Genomic DNA, 21452 nt, shown 5'->3' on the forward strand with positions numbered 1-21452 from the left:
TCTTTTTCCCCCATTCAGTATTCTTAATTAAAATGTCATTTTTTTGTTTTGTTTTGTTTCATTTTTTGGTGCTAGGGATTGACTCTTGGGCTTCTCACAATGCTTAGTACGTGCTCTACCCATCACTGAGCTACCTGCCCAGCCCAGCAAAATCTTTCTTTACATGAACATTTGGGTTTAGTTTTTGCTTTGTCCCATACATCACTTACTGAGTATAAGACTTCAGGATGGCTAAATATTGTCAATTTAACTTTAATCATATTTATACCCAGAATAGTTTTACTGTTGAATAATTGACAAGATAATTTGAGAAATTTACATCAGTGTATATCATTATGTAATCTGTTTGGTTACTGCATTTATATTGGTATTAAATGAAGCATTATTCCATAGCCACTTCTCTTGTCTGTGAAGAAATTTAGGCTATGTTATAGAAAAAAAGTCTAATTCAGGAGTCTACTCTTCATGAAACTGTACATTATATGACTAAATAAATGCCATCTTGACAATTTAATATTCACTGAAATTGATATATATCAATTTCCTTTCTCAGTTACTATCTGAGCAGTTTAGATTTGCAGCATAATTGAGACAGACATTATAGCACACACACATAGCCTCCCTGATTATCAGCATCACACACCAGAGTGATAAAAGTTGTTACAGTTTATGAACCTACATTAACACTTCAAAATCACCCAAAGTCCATAGTTTATATTAGGCTTTGCTCTGTGGTGTACATTCTATGTGTTTAGACACATGTATCCTCCATTATAGAATCAAAAGTAGTTTCAATTCCCAATCAAAAATCCTCTGCACTCCATTTCCTCCTTTTCATTCCTCCCATTCTCTAAACCCTAGAAACAATGACCTTTTAACATTTCTAGCATTTTGTCTCTCACAAAATGTCAAATAGTTGGAATCATATAATATGCAGTCTTTTCAGATTGGCTTTTTTCACTTATTGTTCTGCATGTGAGGTCCCTCCATAGCGCATTTCTTTCTCCTTTTTTTGGTACTGGGGATTGAACTCAGGGCCTTGGGTTTGTGAGGCAGGTGGCAGAACCACTGAGCTAAATCCCTGGCCCTATAGCTCATTTCTTTTTAGTGTTGTTGAATAATATCCTTTGTTTAGATGTGCCAGTTTATTTATCCATTCACCTACTGAAGGACATCTTGATTTCTTCCAAGTATAAACATCCTTGTGTAGTTCTTTGGGCATAAATTTTTAATTCTTTCTCCTTTGGTGAGATAGGATGCCTAGAGTGAGCTTGAGTTGGGTATTTTCCTTCCCCCAAATAAAAGGTTAGGATGTTTTTCTTTTTCTTTTTGGTACTGGGGATCAAACTCAGGACCTTGCACTTGTGAGGCAGGCACGGTGCCACTGAGCTAAATCCCTGGCCCACGATGTTTTTCTTCTCCAGTGTGAAAGGCTATTGCTTACTGCCTCTGTATTGTCCTCCTCTAGGTCAGTTGTGCTGTAATAACACCCCACTAGGTTAGGCCATCATTAATTAGTTTGTCCTGAGTGCAGCTTTGTTAAGAGCAACAGAGTGCTTAGGAGTATTTCCGAAAGATTCCTTTCACTCTCCCCTTGCCAGAAGCATGAGGGGATTTTTCTTCCATATTTACAGTGACCACCTGGTCAAGCTCAGGTTCCCCTGGAGTTTTTAGTTCTTTAACATGGAGCCTTCAGTATTTTGTCAGTTGCAATCTGGATTTTCTTGTCCTGGCACTGCTTTTCTTACCAGTTTCTCCACATAAGTCTCTATTCTAGTCAGTCATGAATCCCTGAATTCATCTGTCTCTCCCATCTTGGGGACAGTGGTTTACTGTGTCCTACCTCTCTTACATCCAAGAGTTACTGATTTTTATTCTCTTAAGCTTTTTACTTATTAGGACAGAGTGGCAACTTCAAGCTCTTTACATGTTTAACCAGAAACAAAAAGTCCCCAAAGTTTTTATTTTACCAACAAGCTCAAAAAACTTACATGCTTTTCTTTTTCTCTTTGAGATTTCTCACTGTCTTTAAATAAGTTTTATTGACTATCTCCTAATGCAAAATATTAAGGAATTTAATGTCCAAGAACATGTGTAAAACATGTGTTTTTGTAACTTGTCCCTGGAAATTTTTAAATGGAATTAGTTACCTTTAACATGAAAATGACTTATTTGTTCCGAGTTTAATATATGACATCTCACTTCAGTTTCTTTCCCAGGTATTTACAGATTTCCTCTTTATCAGATATTCTTTTTAGTCATATTTTTCTAGGATACACTGGAAGAGTTGAGAGGAAAAATATTTTACTTTTTCTCTTAAGTAATATGAATAAACATTTGTATTATTCTTGTACTGTAGCCTATTGAGTAGCAGAAATAGCAACTCATTAAACTGTTTTTGAGATAAAAAAATCACAATTCTGTAATCTCTTTGTCCCACAATTTTTCACAAGATAAGCTATAGCCACAAAAAGGAGAATGTGAAATATTTGCTAGATGTGGAAAAATGTAGGTCACAAATGAGTTTTAAGTCATGCTGTGTGAAAAGCACTGAAAGGCATAACTAATGTTTCAAAAGCTTTTGTCATCTCAGTCAGACATAGTGAGAAAAGCTTAGTCCTGCAGAGAATGTTTTGACCTTGGGAAGAAGAGAGAGAGAAAAAAGAAAGGATTCTTACTTACACATAGTATATGCTATAATTTTCAATGTATATATATGTATATGTGTATGTATACATGCATTACAGATTAAATTCACACTGTTTTTCAATTATGAATGCTTTAAGGAAAAGTTCAAGCAATTTCCATAGAAACAAAAGGCAAATCCTATGTAAAGGATTTTTTTCTAATAACTCTGTGGGATAGTTAAAGTATGCCAGATTCCAGGGGAACACTTGCCTTCATGTTTTAATCTATGAATAAAGATTGACAACCCTTTTATTCAAAACATTGTGTCCAGGAAAGAGACAAGGAAGAATGTTGGTATTTTCCAAGAATCTAACTGTTGAGAAATAATACAGGAAATAGAAAAACAAAAACAACTCAAAATAGGTTAGCTACATTAATATTGATTTTCATTTTCTTTTAAGAAATGGAATGGGCTAAAATATTTCTAACTTAAAACTAGAAAGCTGTTCTTTAACCTCATAAATTGTTTTGTATTGAACACAGTTGGTGAAGACCATTATGAAACAATTAAGATTTAGTTGAAAAATGCCTATATGTTAAATAAATGTTTTTATAATTGAAAGCTTAAAAATAAGATGTTCAATTTTGAGATATTTTAAATGTGATGCAAAAGAGAAAAATACTCAATTCTTCAAGTAGTTATTAAGCACTTTTTATATAGCATTATTGAAGAGTCAAATGTTTGTGCTTATTTTTTCATAGATGGAATTAGACACAGCATTAAGTGACTTGGAGGCTGCAGATTTTGCAGAACTGGTAAGAGGAGGAGATTTTAGGAAAGGCTCAAAGTTGACTTCTTATTTTGTAAACCAGTCACTATTCTAAGTATTTCTCAAGTAGACTTAAAATAATCTTGAAATACACAACATTAAGCTTCTGTTTTGGCACTAAAAAAGTCTATTTTGTTTGCCTTAAGATTGTCCACTCAGTTGAAAATATTTTTTACACAATGTATAAGAATAAAACATTGGTATATTTATGAATGTTTTTTGAGATGTAGTAGTGATTGAGAATCTGCCACTTGAATTCCTGCTAGATCTGAATTTAATTTGGAATTATCAGAATGGTTTTAATTTGTTTTGGTCTGTGCACAATATGGGGATAAAACCCAGGACCTGGAGCATGCTAGGCAAGTGCTGTGTCACTGAGCTACATCCTTCCACCCCCATTTTTTGCAGTCCTGGAGTTTGAACATAGTGCTTTTCTACTACGTTTTTATCTCCATTTTCCTCTCCCTCCCTCCATTCTTCCCTCCCTTCCCTCTCCCTCCTTCTTTGCCATATTTTTTTTTCTTTTTTTTCTTGAGACACAGTCTCTCTTTATAGCTTGGGCTAGTCTTGAACTCCTTATGTAGTCCAGGCTGGCCTTGAATTGCAGTGGTCCTCCTGTCTCAGTCTCCGAAGTACTGGGATTACAGGTGTGCACCACCATGCCCAGCAATTTCTTCCTCTTTAATATTGAATATTTTAGATGATACATAGTAGATGCTTTTTATCTTACCAGATTTGTTTTAAGAAATCTCTCATAGAATAACAAATTTTTATGTTCCATTCTTAGATGTCTCTAATCAAGAGTTTTATAAGAACCAAAAATAAGATTGTTCTTAGTCAAATAAATATATAATCATATTATATTCACCCTAATACTATAGTATATTGATTTTTTTGTATAAAATACTTATTTTATTGAGTTTTTGGGGGGAATTTGATATATCTCCATTGTATTACAATTGAGCCATTAATCTTGTAGCTTCATCAACATTAACTGGTTCATTTTCATGATGCTGCTGATTCAGCTCTTTCTCCAGTGGTTCAAGAGTAAGCCTTTTTGAGAAATTTGCAAGTTCCTTCTGAATGTTTACAAAAGCATTATTCACTCTACAAATTTTTTCATCATTTACAATGTTTATCTTTTTAAGATTAGTGGTGACTGGTTTTGCTTTGTTTTTGGACTTAAAGTTCTTTTGGCTGGCTATGTGAAATACATTGCTGGACTTCTGCCCTCTTAATTTGTTCTTGGCCATTGTCCTTGATATCTGCGTGATGCTCCTTAAGATCCAGGTAATGCCATCTGCATGCACAGGGTCCAGGAAGTTCTGGGTAGAGGGAGTATATTGATTTCTAAAGAAAGTACTATGAAAACTTCACAAAGAACTTCTAAAGAACACAATATCCGTTTTAACCATTTTTAACTATTATAGTTTAACACACACACACACAAAACCATGATATAAATCCACTGATTTTTTTCCCCCTAGTCTGAAGATTACTATGACATGAGACGGCTATATACAATTTTGGGGTCTTCTCTATTTTACAAGGTAAGTTGAAGTTTGGAAATCTTTATAAATATCTAACTGCTATGGCCATAGACCTAAAGTAAATTTTCTCAAACTTTGATATACATGAAAAATGCTTTTTTTTTCTTTTGTACTGGGAATTGAACTCAGGGCCTCACACTTGCCAGTCAGGCACTGCACTGCTTAGCTACATCCCTGGCCCCATGAAAAATACTTTTATCTCTTTTTCTCTGTATGTAAGTACCATAAGATTTATACCTTAAAAACAAGACTTGTACTTACACACTTATAAATATAATATATACTTATGGTTTCATTGTGTTGTAAAGCATTTTCAAATGCACAAATGAGAAACAATACTCAAAAGGGCCAAGTATCTAAGAGAGAAGAGCAATGCTCTTAGTTTCCTTTCATAATAGTGTGGTTTTTTTAATCCTATCTTCAGAAGTAACCATGCATCTTTTAACTAAGTCTCATAACATTAAGTAGTTGACTTCCATGTAAAACAAATTAAGCATCAAATGAGTTTAAGTATTTCTATTTATTAAAAATCTTTAAACATGATCTATAACACATTTAACAAGGACTCAGAAGATGTAGAAGGTACACAGTGAAAACTCAGTCTCCTCTTCGACTCTTGCTTCTTCACTTTCCATTTTGACAATTCCTTTCTTTTCTAGTTCTACTAAACATTCAGGCTGACACTCCCCAGAGGTAATCTTGCTTTTAGCTAAAGTGTATCTGTTGGATCCTATAAGTTATCATTTGATCTCTAGTTTGACATCAGAAAAAAAAATTTACTTTTGCTATATCTTCATGTATTCTATTTAAAACCAGAATATTTTAAGCCAATTAAAGTTGACTTTTGCTCTTTGTGGTTCAATTCAAGGGCTACTTGATATGCAGTCATTTGCCTAAGGATGACCTTATTGAGATTGCTCTTTACTGTCGCTACTACGGGCTGCTGCCTTTAGCAGCAAAACAGAGAATTGGTCAGTTGATAATATGGAGAGAAGTGTTTCCTCATCATCACCTCCAACCTTCCTCATCCTCAAACACTGAAGTCTTTCAGGAACCTGAAGGGAGATATTTTTTGCTAATTGTCGGATTGGTAAGTTTACCTGAAGTTTGTTGATTTTTTTTTTTTTTTGCCATGTACTTACTCTTTTAGTAAATTTACAAACATGCCCATTTAAAACTATGAGTATATCAAATACCAGTATTCAAAAAACTATTATATACCCTTTCATTCCTTTTCTTTCATATCCCTTTAATACTCAATGAAGAAATATTTATAAAATCCAAAAGACAATTTTAGCAGGTTCTGAAATCTTTTGATCCTTTTCCTATATTATCCTTTGGCCTGTTTGGGTAAATAGAAGAAGACATGAAAAGAATATAGAATCCAAAATGGAATAAATATGTAATTGCAAATGAAAAGACTTCTAATAATTGAGGCTCTTTGAAAGATATCTTAGGATATACCATGTACCAAGAGAAGTGGTTGATAGTTTATCAGAATAAGATAGTGTGAGATTGTTTTCAACTGAGATCAGGAAGCATTGATAATAAGAAGAGAGGAATTTTAAATTATCATCAGATGATTATGACAAATGCCTATATGTCCTTTGTATGTATAAATTTATACATGCATGTTATTTGTACACACTTTATGATGGATAACCCTATGAAAACAATTTTCTTTTCTAGAGACATTATATGTTATGTGTACTATTAGAAGCTGGAGGCTGTGCATCCAAAGCTATTGGGAATCCTGGCCCAGACTGTATATATGTGGATCAAGTCAGAACTACTCTTCACCAGCTAGAAGGGACAGATTCCCGCATAGATGAGCGGCTAACATCTTCTCCAAGTCCCTGTTTGTCCTGTGCTGACTGGTTCCTTGCCGGGCCACGTGAAAAAACAGATGGTTTAGCCACTTCACCTATCCTTAGTAGGCTACAAGGTACTTCCAAAGCTGCAACTTCTCCAACATGCAGAAGAACCCTTTTTGGTGACTATTCCTTAAAGACACGGAAGCCTAGTCCCTCCCGAAGTAGTGGAGGATCTGACAATGGTTGTGAAGCTATAAAAGGTGTTGGCCTTAGCCCCCACCCTACACCGGATGCAATACGGAAGCAGAGAGAATCTCAGGGCTCTGATGGTTCAGAAGAAAGTGGAGCCTTGCTTAAGGTGTGAGTTTCATTTAGATTTGTACATTCTGGGAGCTAAGCTTGTCTTTCTAGTCTTTATCTTATAATTGTAAGAGGGTTTTTTTTAATGGTAGGTCAGTCCTTATTTGAAATAGTGGTAGTTTTAGTCACTATTGACAAATCAAAGATTTAGAACCAAAAAGAGCAGAAATATCAAGTAATAAGACAGGAGCCTCTCGACATCTGGGATATCTATTTAATAGTACTTATTGGTAGAGAAACTCTTTAATCTTGCTGGTCATATTCATCTCTTTATTCTCTGTTCACGGGGATTACAGAAAACATCTTAGCTGTGGGGTAGTTGGGGAGCTCATTGACTAAATAGCCAGTAAAACATTCAGTGGAAACAAAAAGGGAATCAGAATTTTAAAAATGTGTACGTGTGTATACAGTTACTTTTTGTAGGTAAATATTTTTTTTAACTGCATTTGTGAAGTTCTGGTCTCCAAACTGAAAGATTCAAAATGTGGCTGTAAAGCAAAGATGTTCATTTTTCAGATTGTTTATTTTGTTTTCTTGATTTTTGCCATGAAAATACCATAAAATATTCAAGAGATTATCAAAGTAATCATCCTGGGAGGCTTTGCACTTACACGAGGGGTGCTATTGTTTTCAAAACATTTTTGAAACTTGCCTATGTAAGTGTAGGGAGGTGGTCCCAGACATGAAAAAGGTGGAGTCTGAGAAGAGATACCAATAAAATAAGAGATTCTGAGAGGCACAGCATAAATAACCATAGATTCAGTCTCAACAACAAAATAAGAGTCAGAGCACTGAGTGCAGTGTATTTATGAAGTACACTTCATAACTGTACCCATAATCTCAGTCAGTGAAATTGGTGGGAAATACAGTCTTAAAGAGGATTTGGATAGATTTAGGAATAACAAAGCTATAAATAGCTCTTAAGAGAAACTGAATTAACTTTTACAATTCAGCCATTCAACAAATGTTGATTGAATAACTACTAAATGCTGAGGGCTGTTACACGAAGGAGATCCAAAAATGAGTAGGAATTGAAGAATGCAGAGTCTATGGAGAGAGACAAGTATGTAAACAAAATTTGGTAATGGCTCCATAATGGCTGTCGTAGAAAGTTTTCAGAGAACACCATCATGCCTTCCCATGACATGGCTCCAGGATCCTTGTTAGTGAAGGATAAGCCAAGAGGTACAAGTTAGTATCAAAAATACTCAGTGGAAACACTGCAAAATAGTAAGTAGTTCTCTTAGAGGAGTTTTAAATGTTTAAATCATTTCTGCTGTTTGATTATATTCTTAGATATAAACTGATCTCCCTAACTGTTTTTCAGGGTACTAAAAAGAAGTCTACTCTTCCAAATCCATTTCATTTGGGAAATTCAAAAAAGGATCTTTCAGAAAAAGAATTAGAAATATATAACACAATGAAGTAAGAAAGTTCTTTCTAAATATTCCTTTTCACTTTGTCTTTGAAGAAATCTTACAGGGAGAAAGTACAATTCCATAACCTAGAGATTATTCAACAAATATAATATATCTTATTTGAGACAATAGCTATGGTATTTCTGTAGTGTTTCACTATACATTTAGAAATTTGAATATTTTCATGTTTTAAGAGATAAAAGCTTCAGGCCGGGGATTTAGCTCAGTGGTTTCTCCACCTGCTGCACAAGTGCAAGGACCCGAGTTCGATACCTGGTACCAAAAAAAAAAAAAAAAGAGGGAGATAAAAGCATGCAAAGTCCTATTTCAAAATGTAAGTCTCAGATGGGGATTTAGCTCAGTGGCACCAGGCCTGCCTTGCAAGAGCAAGGTCCTTAGTTAGATCCCCATACCAAAACAAAACTAAGTCTCCTTGCAGCTCTTTTCCACAGGTAACTTTCCTTTTGTATGTCTGATGTAATTTTTAAATTAGAGTTTACTAATTTTAGACTCGTTATTGGATGGCCAGCTATTCTTTAACCCCATGTACTCATTCCCATTGCTTGGGAGTGATGGCTGCTAATGGGTCACAGCTGAGTTCCTACCCTTTTGAGCAGCCCATCTCTAATGACTGATTAGTGACTACAAAGGCTTGACTCCTTGCTTAAATTCAAGACAATTCTGAAAGGCCACCATACTTCGTAGTTCCTAGTAGTATCCATTGAGATCTCTTAAAGCTGCAAACCTCTGTTCTACAACTTCTGCTCAATCCTGCTTTCACCACATCTCCCCCATAGGTGTTGTTCCCAAAGTACTCCCCACTAAACTTCCTCCCTGTGTTATCTCCCACTCAGCAGCATCTGGGTGATATGGAACCAGTCTTTTAGGACAAGTCCTATAGCTCTTCTTTAGAAAATACCTTAAATTTATATCGCGTAGGGAATTCTGACATAAAAGAGATGAAGTGAAGGAGAATGTTTAGCAACTTAAACCATCTATAATGATCAACAATATGAAATGTCACATACTAACTTCTTGTTTTTGTAATTACTGTGTGGTTGACAAGCAGGTCTGCCCTGAGCCTTGCTTGGTACTTAATTATGATGTTGTTTGTAGGATTAATTGGTGTAATAAACTCAGTTGGACACCTTTCCTTCAACAGCTAGATATGTACAAATGGAACTCACACAAAGAGTGCACCACTACAAACTTCTTAGTCACTGAAATATTTTATAAGTTGTTCAAATTTGTAAGAGTTGCCAGTAAAAAACTTTTTTTAAAGTTAGTGCACAAACAGGTTTACTTAATACCTCTGCATAAGAATGTTCAACTTTTAATAGTGAAAATATTTTAAAAATCTGAATCAAACCTTTTATGGAACCATAACACACCTTTATGAAACTTGAGTGTTTAATTTAACAAGAACTACTGCTCTGAAATTTTACTCCCTTCTTACCATATTTTTAAAGTATGTATGTTATTTTGGTATTATCTCTAGTAAACATAATGCAAAATCTCTTTAAAGTTCAGTAGCTTAAACAAATTCACATGTGGTGTAACTCATAGGCTGGCCTATTTAAAGATATGCCAAAAATGTGTACTTATTCTCATTGACATGGAAAGGTGTTTTCATACTATGTAATGTATTTTTAAAACATGGTATATTATTCTAACTGACATGAACATATTTTTATAAAGTAAAAATATATAATGCATTTAAAATAATATGTACACACCAAATATTTCATTTGGTAACCAATTCTTGCCCATTCTGGATTTCAGTGTCTTTGAGTCCAGTCAACCTCTGATGATACTCCCTTGGTTCAAGCTACCATTGCAACAGCCTCCCAATTCCCAGTCCACCTTAAATCCATTCTCTGCAGCGGCAGCAACTTTTCTGAAGAAAAATTCTGATTTTATCTACTGTTTGATTTTTTTGCTGTTGGCTTTTGGTTTTTGGTTTTTGGTTTTTTGGGTACAAATCTTTTGTTTTCCTATTGGGTAATTGCTGGTCTGGTGATTTTTAAAATTTCAGTTACCATACATTGAGCAATTAAGATTTTCAAAAGCTACACTTGTTCATTGTGTTGTGGTTTGTTTTTGAAAGAAAATATAGATAACAAAAATATTGTTTGCAACCTCCCCCCAAAACAATTTTAATAGATTTTTTTAAAAGAATTTCGGTTCTTTACCTTCTTTTGAATTTGAAGACCTCTGAATTAAAATGTGTGTGTTTTAAATTATTTTCTTTTTTGAATCATTATAATTCTTTTCATCTTGATTGTTAGGTTTTTATTTCTTGAAAGATGCCAACTACCAGTTGTTAATGAGCTAGCTATCCTGTGAATCAGTCTGAGAAGGATTTGTAGATGATTTTCTTTCCTCCCTATCTCTGGTCTCAGTGATAAGAGGATTATTCAGATCATTCTGCCTAGTTAACTGGTTAATGGGAATTTAAATAGCATGGATGATTGAGATAATACCAGGGCTAATAGCTAAAATATGCCTTTTCCTTGCCTTTGTTCCTATGACTAGGGGAAAAAAATCAACTGCCAGTATTTTTTAGTATAGATAGCCTTTATCACAGAAGACTTAGAATGGGCAACTTGAGTGTTTGAGATGCAGTTGTAGAATTTCTGTCTATATATTTAAAACTTCCAATAAAAAACCAGCAGTGGAGAGGAAAAAATAAGGTATAGGAGAACAAGCTTCAGAATCAGCTAAGATCTGGCAGTTAGTTATGGGACCTCAATCTAATCCAAGTCCATTAAACATTTCCTCATATTAAAATGAGGATATTAACATTTAATATCTCTCAGGGTTATTATGAGAATTTAAACTAAGGTACTTTAAAACAGTTACCCTGGCACAGGGGGATATTCACTATATGGTAACTGTTATTATTTTGTTCTTGCTGTTACTGTTCTTTAGCTTTTCTCACTACTGGTAGAAATTAGCAGTATTTATAAGTTCTGTGGACATATCTGAGATTAAATAGGGGAGGAAAAGATGGAGAAGAAAAATGAAAATGGTAAGAATACATAGGAGAGAAGGAAGATTATCATTAAGAGAAGTGGTAGCATACTACCAGTTTTTCCACAGTATTATAAAATATTAATCCAACTTTGCAATTGGTAATAATAGTTTTATATTTCTTCAGGATAATCAATTTTACTCTTGGTAAATGACTTAAATGACTTAAATGCTACTGATTTAAATTTGCTTAGTTTGCTGGAAAATATTTCTATATATCATCTATCCTAGACTGATACCTTGCTTATGGTTTCTAGGCCTAACATGAGCCGAGTTATTCATTACTAACCATGGAAAAGAGGGGGGCTTAGCCAATATGGGTTGTTTAGCAAAGGGATGATTAAGTTACTTGGAAATGAATTGGTGTTTATTTATTCTCACCCAATGTAGTGTTTGCTTCCATTAAGAAAATTAATAATCATCCTCACCTATACTTTAGTTAAGGACAAGGAGTGATTTAAATGTTTGTCCGAGTTTCCCTTTGTAGATAAAAGCTTGTATGAACTCTACAAAATTCAAAATGGAGCAATAAGTTTAAATTTACTTAAATTTCTTTTTTTTCTTTCCTTTGTCTCACTCTGTTTTTTCCAAGATTGACATCTGGTCCTGAGAACACACTTTTCCACTATGTTGCCTTAGAAACAGTACAAGGAATCTTCATTACACCTACCCATGAAGAGGTGGCACAGCTAGGTGGCTCTGTGCACTCTCAACTAATAAAGAATTTCCATCAGTGTTGTCTTTCTATTCGTGCGCTTTTCCAAAAGACATTGGTAGAAGAGGTAAATACAGTTTTATAAGTATACTGGTAAAATTTTCTGCTAAGATCATTTCCAGATGTCTAAACACTTTGTTATCTAGTCAGTATGCTTAGCAGTGGTTTGTTTTTGTTTTGTTTTGGTACCGAGGATTGAACTTGGGGCCTTTTGCTTTCGAGGCAGGTGGCAGAACCACTGAGTTAAATCCCCACCCCAGCAGTGTTTTCACTTAATTAGGCAATCTAATTTGGTTTCAAAAGGATTATACTTACAGTGCTAAACCTCAAAATTGTATCCTAGAATACTACCTCAGGAAATGCCAGGCCTATGTTTTCTATAGCAAAGTAGAATATAGTTTGTAAGTAAATTAACCATCTATGTTTGATTATCTGCAACCCAACCATTACTTGGTCAATAATATCTACTAGTTCATTGCTAAAATAACATTGATAATGTTTTAAGTATTCAGCCAACAATAAAAAGTATTTTGGAACAAGATGGGTTAAGGTTTAACTACAGATACAATACTATTGCAAATATTTTAGTACTTCGTTGATTGCTTGCTTGCTTTTCAACCCAGGAGCAAATTTTATTTAATGTTGCACCTGCTGGATAAGTAGTAATGCTGTATATAATTAAAATATCAATTAGGTTGTTTTGATTACAGGGAAAAATAGGTGCTGATTTTGTGAAAAGGATAAACACGTAGAAGTTTACTAATAATTGGTCAAACAGCCACTCCCTCCCCAAACCTCCCCAATCTCCCCCCCAAAAAAACTTCTGAAGATGGTTTCAGTGTATAGAGCAATATGTGTGTAAGGATGCCAAATTTGTGAGGTATTTAGGGTGGGAATAAGGAGTCCTAGGTTGAGCCTTAACTCTACCAATTTCCTCAGTGATAAAATAAGCTATCAGAGCGAATGCTATCATCTCCCAGGGTTTACTTAGTAATAAAATTCTGCCATGTAGGATTTCTTCTTCAAGTTTTCAGAAATTGTTATTAAGCAAAACTGGTTATGTTTAGCTAGACACTCCCTTATGCTTTGGGTTATGTTCCTTCTTCCCTATTTAACATAACTGGTCAATTCTATGAGGGAATATTTCATTAATTTATTTCACAATATTTAGTAATTTAAATTAGCCTTTTCTATATTCTTTAAATATTGGAGTACCTACTTTGCACTGAACAGTATTCTAGGTCTTAAAAACGGAAAACAAAACTGACAACTATAGCCTATTTTCTAATGGAGAAGACTAAGAAATTAGCACATTTTATGTCAGTTAGGATGAGTGTCAAGAGGAATACTTAATAAGGGTGAGAGGTGGGAGTTACTATAACAAAAGGTTCCTCTGATCATACCAGGTAATGTTTAAACAGAGACTGAGCAAAGGAGGTAGCCATGTGGCTATCTGGAGGCCCAGCCTCCACACAAGGGAAGAGCAAGTGCAAAGGCAAAGAAGTAGGTGGGGCTGGGAGAATTCTAGAGTGGTCTGAGAGTGAAAGGTGATTAGATCTCAGGGGTGGCAGGGCCAGATCATCCCTGGCTTGAGCCTATGACAAAAACTTTAGGCATTTTTCTGGAAGAAATAGAACATTTGTGTAGAACTCCAAAGAGAGAAGGGAGGAAGTGAGGGCAGGGGAGGGAAGGGGTGCTAAGGATATAGATCAGTATGATGGCCCTGGGCTAAATTCCCAACACAAAAAGAAAGAAACCCAGAGATAAAAAGTATATTGCTTCTGCCCTGGAAAAAAGACTTAATAATTCTCTGTCTTATACTGGAGAACACAGATCTATATACTGGTAATATAATGTAATTAAATACCAATAATATGGAGTTGTGAATTAAGTGTTCCCTGAAAGAGACAAAGAAACTTCCAGGAAATGGTATTTAAACTAAGTTTTGAGGGAAAGTGAATGGCATTGAAGGCACTTACATATTAGCATCTGCCAATTCAAATCCTATATGTGAAAACTTGTTAAAGTAACACTATTAATACCAGTTAATTATGTCTGTTAATTTATAGGAAAAGAAAGCACTAAATGGCACAGATCATTTGGAGTCTACAAATTCAGCGTCTTCTTTGAATCCTGTGAAAGAACATGGTGTGTTATTTGAATACTCACTTGAAAACTGGACTGATCAGAAAAAAACACCACCAGTTATGGCTTACTGGGTAGTAGGGTAAGTAGGAGAAAAGTATTTGAAAATAAGATAAAATGTTAGAAAAGTGAAAGGAAAGTAGTAAAGGAGATTAATTTTTTAAATATAGGCATGTGTCTTACTTTTCTTGTCACTAAGACTCAAAATCTGACACCCACAAATTAAAGGAGAAAGGGTTTATTTCAGCTCAGTTTATAGAGGTTTCAGTCCATAATCAGCTGGCACTAAGGCAGGGTGGTATAGCAGAGAAGAAACAGAGAGAGGAGAAACAGTTCATGGTATGGCAGGCAGAAAGCAGCAAAGCAGCAGCAAGCCTCCCTTTCCCTTTTATCTCATCCAAGCTACAAACGTTTTGGGTGGTGCTACCCACACCCAGGGTGGGGCTTCCCATTATCCATACCCAGAACTGTGATAAACCAATCAGTGGGCTAATTTAGTTATCACACCCTTAATCCATATCTCCACACCCTAGATCCAGCCACCTCCAAAAAGCCCCACCTATGAGTACATGAGGCTTTGGTGGGACATCTAGATACAAGTTATAACAGCATGACATTATTACTCTACCTACAACATTTTAACATATTTTATAATTTTATTTGCTAAGTAGCTTCTTTAAATCCTTCCTGTCTCTTCTATTAAGAAAAGATTGCTGTTATCTTACAAAATCAGTAAGAGTAATTCCACAATTTTTCTCTAGTTTCTTTCCTTCCCTCCTGACTTCCTTTTTTCTATCCTCCTTTCTTTTCCCCTTTTCCATTTGTCTTTCTTCCCTTCCTCTCCCTCCCCCAATAAGACCCAGCTCAGCCTGACTCCTGCCCACCTCTCTGCTTCTGTCCCCTCTCCCTCTCCTCCTCTGTCCATTATGAATCATTTAGTCTGCCACTAGTCAAGTCTAGTTTCTTCTGTTCCTCCTTCGAGGGATGTTCTCCTCCTTAACCTTTGCATATCTGGCTCCTTGATAGTCAGAGCAGGGCTAATAGGTCATCTTCTGAAGTTCCATAATCTCTTCCCCCCATTAGTTATTCAGTTATTCTCTATATCAACCTGTTGTTATTTTCTTGTTTGCTTACTATCTAAAGAATTGAATTTTAATGGAAATACTAAAGATTCTTCAAGTTGCAATAAAGAACTAAAAAGGAAAGGGCACAGAATTAAGTAGGACTAAAGTTAAAGACACCTACCATGTAGTACTAAGCTGTATGACAAACACTTTACAAATACTATCCAAAGCAGTAATTCCCATATGCTGGTCCTTTGGATTTAAAATTACCTGAGTCACTTGTTAAAATTACTGATGTGCATGCCTGTAGTCTCAGCCACTTGGGAGGCTAAAGAAGGCAGATCACAAGTTCAAGGCAAATCTGGGCAATTTAGCAAGACTATGTCTTAAAATAATAAAGAAGGGATGGAGATATAGCTCAGCCTCCCTGGGTTCAATCCCCAGTATAAAGTTAGGGGGAATCAGAGATGCTTAGCATCGGACATGCCTGTATCAGAATCTCTGGGAGTAGAAATCTGTTTTAGCTCCCCTGTGATTGAGATACATAACCCACCAGACTTGAGATCATCAGCACAAATTTGATTCTGTGTAGTGTAATCAGAGGTATGCTATTGGAAGATTAAGCTGGGAGCAGTCAATGGGATGGTGTGGACAGAGGAGAAAGTGGAAATGAGAAGACCAGTTAGACACCTGTGCAGGTGTGCAGTGGAGCTTTAACTAAGCTCACAATAGAATAGAAAGAATCAAAGCATGTTGAATTATGATGGTGTAGCTTTACATAAAAGAAATTTTAAGGAAGTCAGAGAGAACTACTCCCCAATCTAAATTGTTCTATATACATTAGTATTTGTTTAAATACATTACAAATTTAACTTGAGTTAACAAAAATGTAATGTTAACCCCAGATCTATGGCTATATGAGCCACCATATATTTAATGTTTTAATAATAAACTTTAGAAAGTGGCAATAAAATGTTTAATAACCATTGTGCTTAAAATGATACTGATACTATTGATTATACTGTAATAATTAGAGTTTATATTTTAAAACTGAAGGATATGGTATTGTGTATTGGTAATACAGGATTTTTATACTTTTTTATATTTATAAAAATAACCTAAGACAATAGTGGTGAACCTATGACACACATTATTGTGTTTTTCTTTTAAGACAAAAGATGTTAATATATGAGTTGTTTTTTTCTAAACTAAAATGTCAGTGTTCAGGTTTAATTGCAGTGTTGGCACTTTGCGATCAATAAATGGGTTTTGGGCTGCAGTCTGCCACTCAGTCTCTAAAAGGTCCACCATCACTGACCTAAGGCATATGCTGTTTATTTAGAAATACAATAAATCAGGGCTGGGGGTTTAGCTCAGTGGTGCCTTACAAGCGCAAGATCCTGAGTTTGATCCCCAGTACAAAAAGAAAAAAAGAAATCTAGCTGCATTCTTCCTTTAAAGATGTAAATTAGTGTTTTTTAAAATTTGCTACCACTACTTTCCAAGACAAAAAATAAAATAAATTGGAAGGGTTTTTTTCTCCTTTTAATTTCTCAAACAAATGTGTTCTTTTTTTCTGCAGGAGACTCTTTCTTCATCCAAAACCTCAGGAACTTTATGTCTGTTTTCATGACTCAGTCACAGAAATTGCCATTGAAATGGCTTTTAAATTATTCTTTGGATTAACGTTGTAGTTGTGTTTTTATGATATATAGCGACACATGCATGGATCATAGAATAGTGTTAGAATTGCTGAAATTGATATACAGAGAAAAGGTTTAGTTTTTCACTATTCATTATTGGATATTATTTTGTTAAATATTAAGATGAAGTGCTGTTGCATTTGATGCATCAAATCTTACTGTGAGATGATCAAAATATGAAGGGATTATTTATTGCTATCTTGGTACATAATGTTAATTTATTGTCTAATTTGAAGTAATGTGAAGTGTTTCATATAAAATATATAGTGGACATATTTATTATGGGGACATACCCAATTTGTTGTTTATTTTTCTCAAAACTAATTGATATCTGTTGAAAGAATCATGATTTTGGGAGGAGGTGACCAGGTTCTGTACTTAATCAGTGTGGTGACATGAGCAAGTATTTGTTTTTTTCTGAGCTCAGAGTTTTCAGGTACCAGTAACGTTATTGCCTTGAGGTTTTGAAAATCCTCTTAAGTAAAATCTGCTGTTGTGTTGTGTTTTGTTTTTCTTGCCTAGTGGTCAGTACCTAAATTTGTAATGTCCAAGTACTGATTTCCTAGCAGATCAAATTCATTAAAGTATTTCAATAGATACCTCAGCTGCAGGGGAGGATGGGAAAGATGAAAAGTAAACTTTTTATTTATTTGATTCTGTTTGCTCTTTTAAGTAAGCTCCATTTTTACTAGGATGTATTTTTTAAATTGTTAACTTCCATTGTTGTTTCTTTTTGTTGAAGTACATTCAGGTAGACACATGTATTTTAGACGGTTCATGAGTTTTGGGAAGGTTGTACATGAATCTTTTAAAAACACAATTGTTCTTTGGTAAAATACTAAGTTTTATCTTATAAATACAGATCATTATGTATAGGGTTTTTCTAAAGGGGGAGTACTTTAATGAATAATAGTTTATTTCACCTTTAATAGAAAAAAATCTGTTGAAAATTTTCTTTGGCTCTGAGAATTTGGTAGATAAGAGAAAGGAAGAATAAAACAAATACTGCATTTTTAATTGATAGTCACCCAGTGGATCCTCCTGCAGACTCATATTCCCTCAAAACTTTTCAATACTGGGTTGTTTATTCCTTCGATTCTGGGTTGTTTGTTGAAAGATAAATTATACCAGCCAATCTAAAATCATTCTCCACATTTCCCCCTCACAAGAGACCACTAGCTTGAACTAACTGCAAGACATAGTAGATGCAACACTTGAGTCGCTTGGTCTTAGAAGCAGTGTTATCCCTCTGTCATCAGTTTAAGAGATTGTCACCCAGTTGTTTAAGATGTAAACCACAGCACATTTATTTCATTAGAGACTTGTGGGCCTTTATTTTGGCATCCAAGTCAGGATAAGAAACTTTAGTTTTTGAACTATTATAGATATATATCTTGAAGTATTTTTCCCTTAAGATCACAATATTGAATAAGTGGTAGACTACTGTCTTATGTGTGCATATATTTGTATTAAGGTACTTTGTTTAAATATATTTATTAAATGTCTTAAAATTCTGGATATGGCCCCCAAAACACCATGAACTACTTCTAATACTAATAATTATTAAACGTAACTGTTGAGCACCTCAGGTTTTCACTGACAGAATTAAGACTTGGAATCTTAATATAGGGAACTTTGTGCTTCATTTAATAGTTTGATCTGCTGATACTTTCCTGGCATCAAAGAATCATGAGTCCTCTCCTTAGTGAATAAAATAAAATGCAAAGTAGACTGATGATCTTAACAAAAGGAAGATCATTTGCTATATTGTATATATGTACTGTAATTTCCATGTTCCAGAGGCAGTGCTTTTGGGAGAGGGTGAAGAACCTGGGGCCTTCTCATTGAGCTACATACCAGCCTTAATTTTTTTTTTTCTTTTTTTAGACAGGGTCTAGTTAAGTTGCTAAGTTGCCCAGGCTGAGTTTGAATTTGTGATCCTTCTACCTCACCCTTTCAGAGTGCTGGGATTACAGGCATGTACCACCACATCTAGCTGGCATTGCATTCTTTTTTTTTTTTTTTTTGCATTCATAAAAAGTAAAACTAGGGCCAGGGATTTAGCTCAGTGGTTACGCCGCCTGTCTTGCAAGCGCAAGGACCGGAGTTCAATCCCCAGTACCAACAAAAAAAAAGTAAAACTAAACATCTTGCTTTTCATCTCTAAATGAACACTGAAGATAGCATTAAGTAAATTTAGCTGACCACTTTTCCAAATATGTTGAAATTTACATCTGAAAGTATATAAATCTTATTATTGGATAATAAAGTAGCTATTTATTACTTTACAAAGTATTTAGGGGAATAGTGATAGTGCAGATACCCCAGGGACATTACTTAGCAGAAAATAAAAATGCATTTTATTAGCATCCTTTTAATTTTCTCTCCCACCAAAGACTATTTGAAAAAATATGTATAACTAGCATTTTTTAATATCAAGTACTATCAAATATTTTTTAGCCTTAGAGAATTACGTTAGACTGTATATTTTTCTCTCCTTCCTTCTCTTTTTCTCTTCCCCTTTCTTTGTTTAGGTTTTGTTTTTGTCATGTCAGAGAACTCTATAGCAAGGGAATATTTCTTACTTGTGCCAAGGGACTATTGATGATGATGTATACTGACATGATAGTAATTTTGTAGTACCTGCCTTTTTATATTTCTAATTTAAATGAAGAAAGCTGTAAGACCAATTTACTAGATTTGTCTTCTTTGAACATTATTTTTTGTTTGTTGTATTCTAATGACTGGTACATATTATGTGCTATAAAAGTGTTAGCTATTACTCTTATTTATTAATATACATTGGTTGAAAACCAAAGGAGTCAGCTAAACCATATCTGCTGCTGTATACTGTGTTGGAAAGAAACTGAGAAATAATATTCATCACTAACCAGTTTTGAGAACAAAGATTTGAATATTTTAAAACATTAAGTGGTATTAAACCTTTAATCTGTATGTACCTAACTGTATGCAATAATTTAATTTTGTAGAATTTTATTTCTATATTCTTTATAATTAAAGCTATTTTTATACTGTGTTGATAGTTTTAAATAAAACAGTTTGTAGGCTTGTCTGCATTTGTGTTGCCTTTTCATGAATACATCCAACAAATATTTATTGAATTTCTACTCTCTGCCAAGCAGTCCTCTTGCTACTGAGGATATAGCAATGAACAAAATAGCTTGAGATTTCTTCCATCATGGAATTTATCTTCCAATGGCAGAGGCAGACCACAGACAAGTAAATGCGAAGAGACAAAAATTAGTGAAGCAAGAAAACGGGAGATGAATTACAGCAAATATGGTGGCCAGGGAAAAGGTTACTGATGGGACCCCAGCCCTGATGTGAGGAAACTTAACCGTGCTGATTTCTAATGAGAAATGAGTAAATATTGCAAAGGTCCTGAGACTGTAGTTTTAATATTAACATAAATTGCTAGAACTTTTTTCCTTCAATAAATAAATAAAATGTAACGCATCAGATTAAACATTTTAGTTCCCATCTATTAAAGAGTTGATTCAGATTTCTTAAAGTTAAAAACCTTCATTTCTAATGAGGTGCTTTCACTTCTGTCTTGTCAGTGAATATATATCATAAATAAGCTTAATATCATAAAAGATTATGCTATAGTATTGTCAACTATCAAGTCAAATGTGGGGGTTGGAGGGGTAAGAAAGTAACATTTCTGTCCTTAGAGATACTTAAGTTCCTTGTAATTAGAGATGGTTCCTCTTGGCACTTTTTAAAAAATCAGTCTTACCTGATTCAATTAATTCCTCTTTAAATTTTCCCTTGTGTGTTTGGTAATGCTTCAGATTGCCTTAAAGGAGACTGAACATTTTCACTTTTCAGATTTTTGCACTTAAAAAGACTGTCATTTCTGGAATTTGTAATGAACTTCACAAAGCCCTTTGAAGCCAGTGCAGTAGGTTAAATGTTTTTAAGCCTAGGAATGATGATTAAAGCAATTGCTTCAGAACAGTTCATCTTGCAGCAACATGCAAAACAGAGACACTCAAAAACCTGTTGACATGAATAAACCAGATGCAATGGCCCATGCCTGTAATCTTAGCTACTTGGGAAACTGAGGTAGAAGAATCACAAATTCCAGGCCATGCAGAACAATTTAGAGTCTGTGTCTCAAAAAGGGCAGGTGATAAAGCTCAGTGATATAGCCATCTGGCTGGCAAGC

General features: G+C 34.6%; 1 protein-coding gene and 1 pseudogene across 7 annotated transcripts in view; one reads left to right on the top strand and one right to left on the bottom strand.

The window, feature by feature from the left end:
• Intu (inturned planar cell polarity protein) overlaps positions 1–20332 on the top strand; it is an 89517-nt gene extending 69185 nt beyond the window's left edge. For 3 of the 7 annotated variants that reach the window (XM_021236470.2, XM_004854954.3, XM_087193271.1), the window contains exons 9-16: positions 3391–3444; positions 4946–5008; positions 5877–6098; positions 6698–7180; positions 8510–8607; positions 12226–12415; positions 14418–14575; positions 17140–20332. In XM_021236470.2, the coding sequence (XP_021092129.1) occupies positions 3391–3444; positions 4946–5008; positions 5877–6098; positions 6698–7180; positions 8510–8607; positions 12226–12415; positions 14418–14575; positions 17140–17251 (1380 nt within the window). In that variant the 3' untranslated portion in view covers positions 17252–20332. Of the gene's footprint in view, positions 1–3390; positions 3445–4945; positions 5009–5876; positions 6099–6697; positions 7183–8509; positions 8608–12225; positions 12416–14417; positions 14576–17139 lie in introns of those variants that run through there. The other 4 variants (XR_002386240.2, XM_021236472.2, XM_021236471.2 and 1 more) reach the window with 4 other exon arrangements.
• On the bottom strand, positions 4349–4948 carry LOC101697649 (ribosomal biogenesis factor pseudogene; annotated as a pseudogene).
• Positions 20333–21452: the final 1120 nt, after the last annotated feature.

Source organism: Heterocephalus glaber, unplaced genomic scaffold, assembly GCF_053883595.1.
Source record: "Heterocephalus glaber isolate CG9 unplaced genomic scaffold, H.glaber_assembly_v1.0 deba00001586, whole genome shotgun sequence".
Lineage (NCBI taxonomy): Eukaryota > Metazoa > Chordata > Mammalia > Rodentia > Bathyergidae > Heterocephalus > Heterocephalus glaber.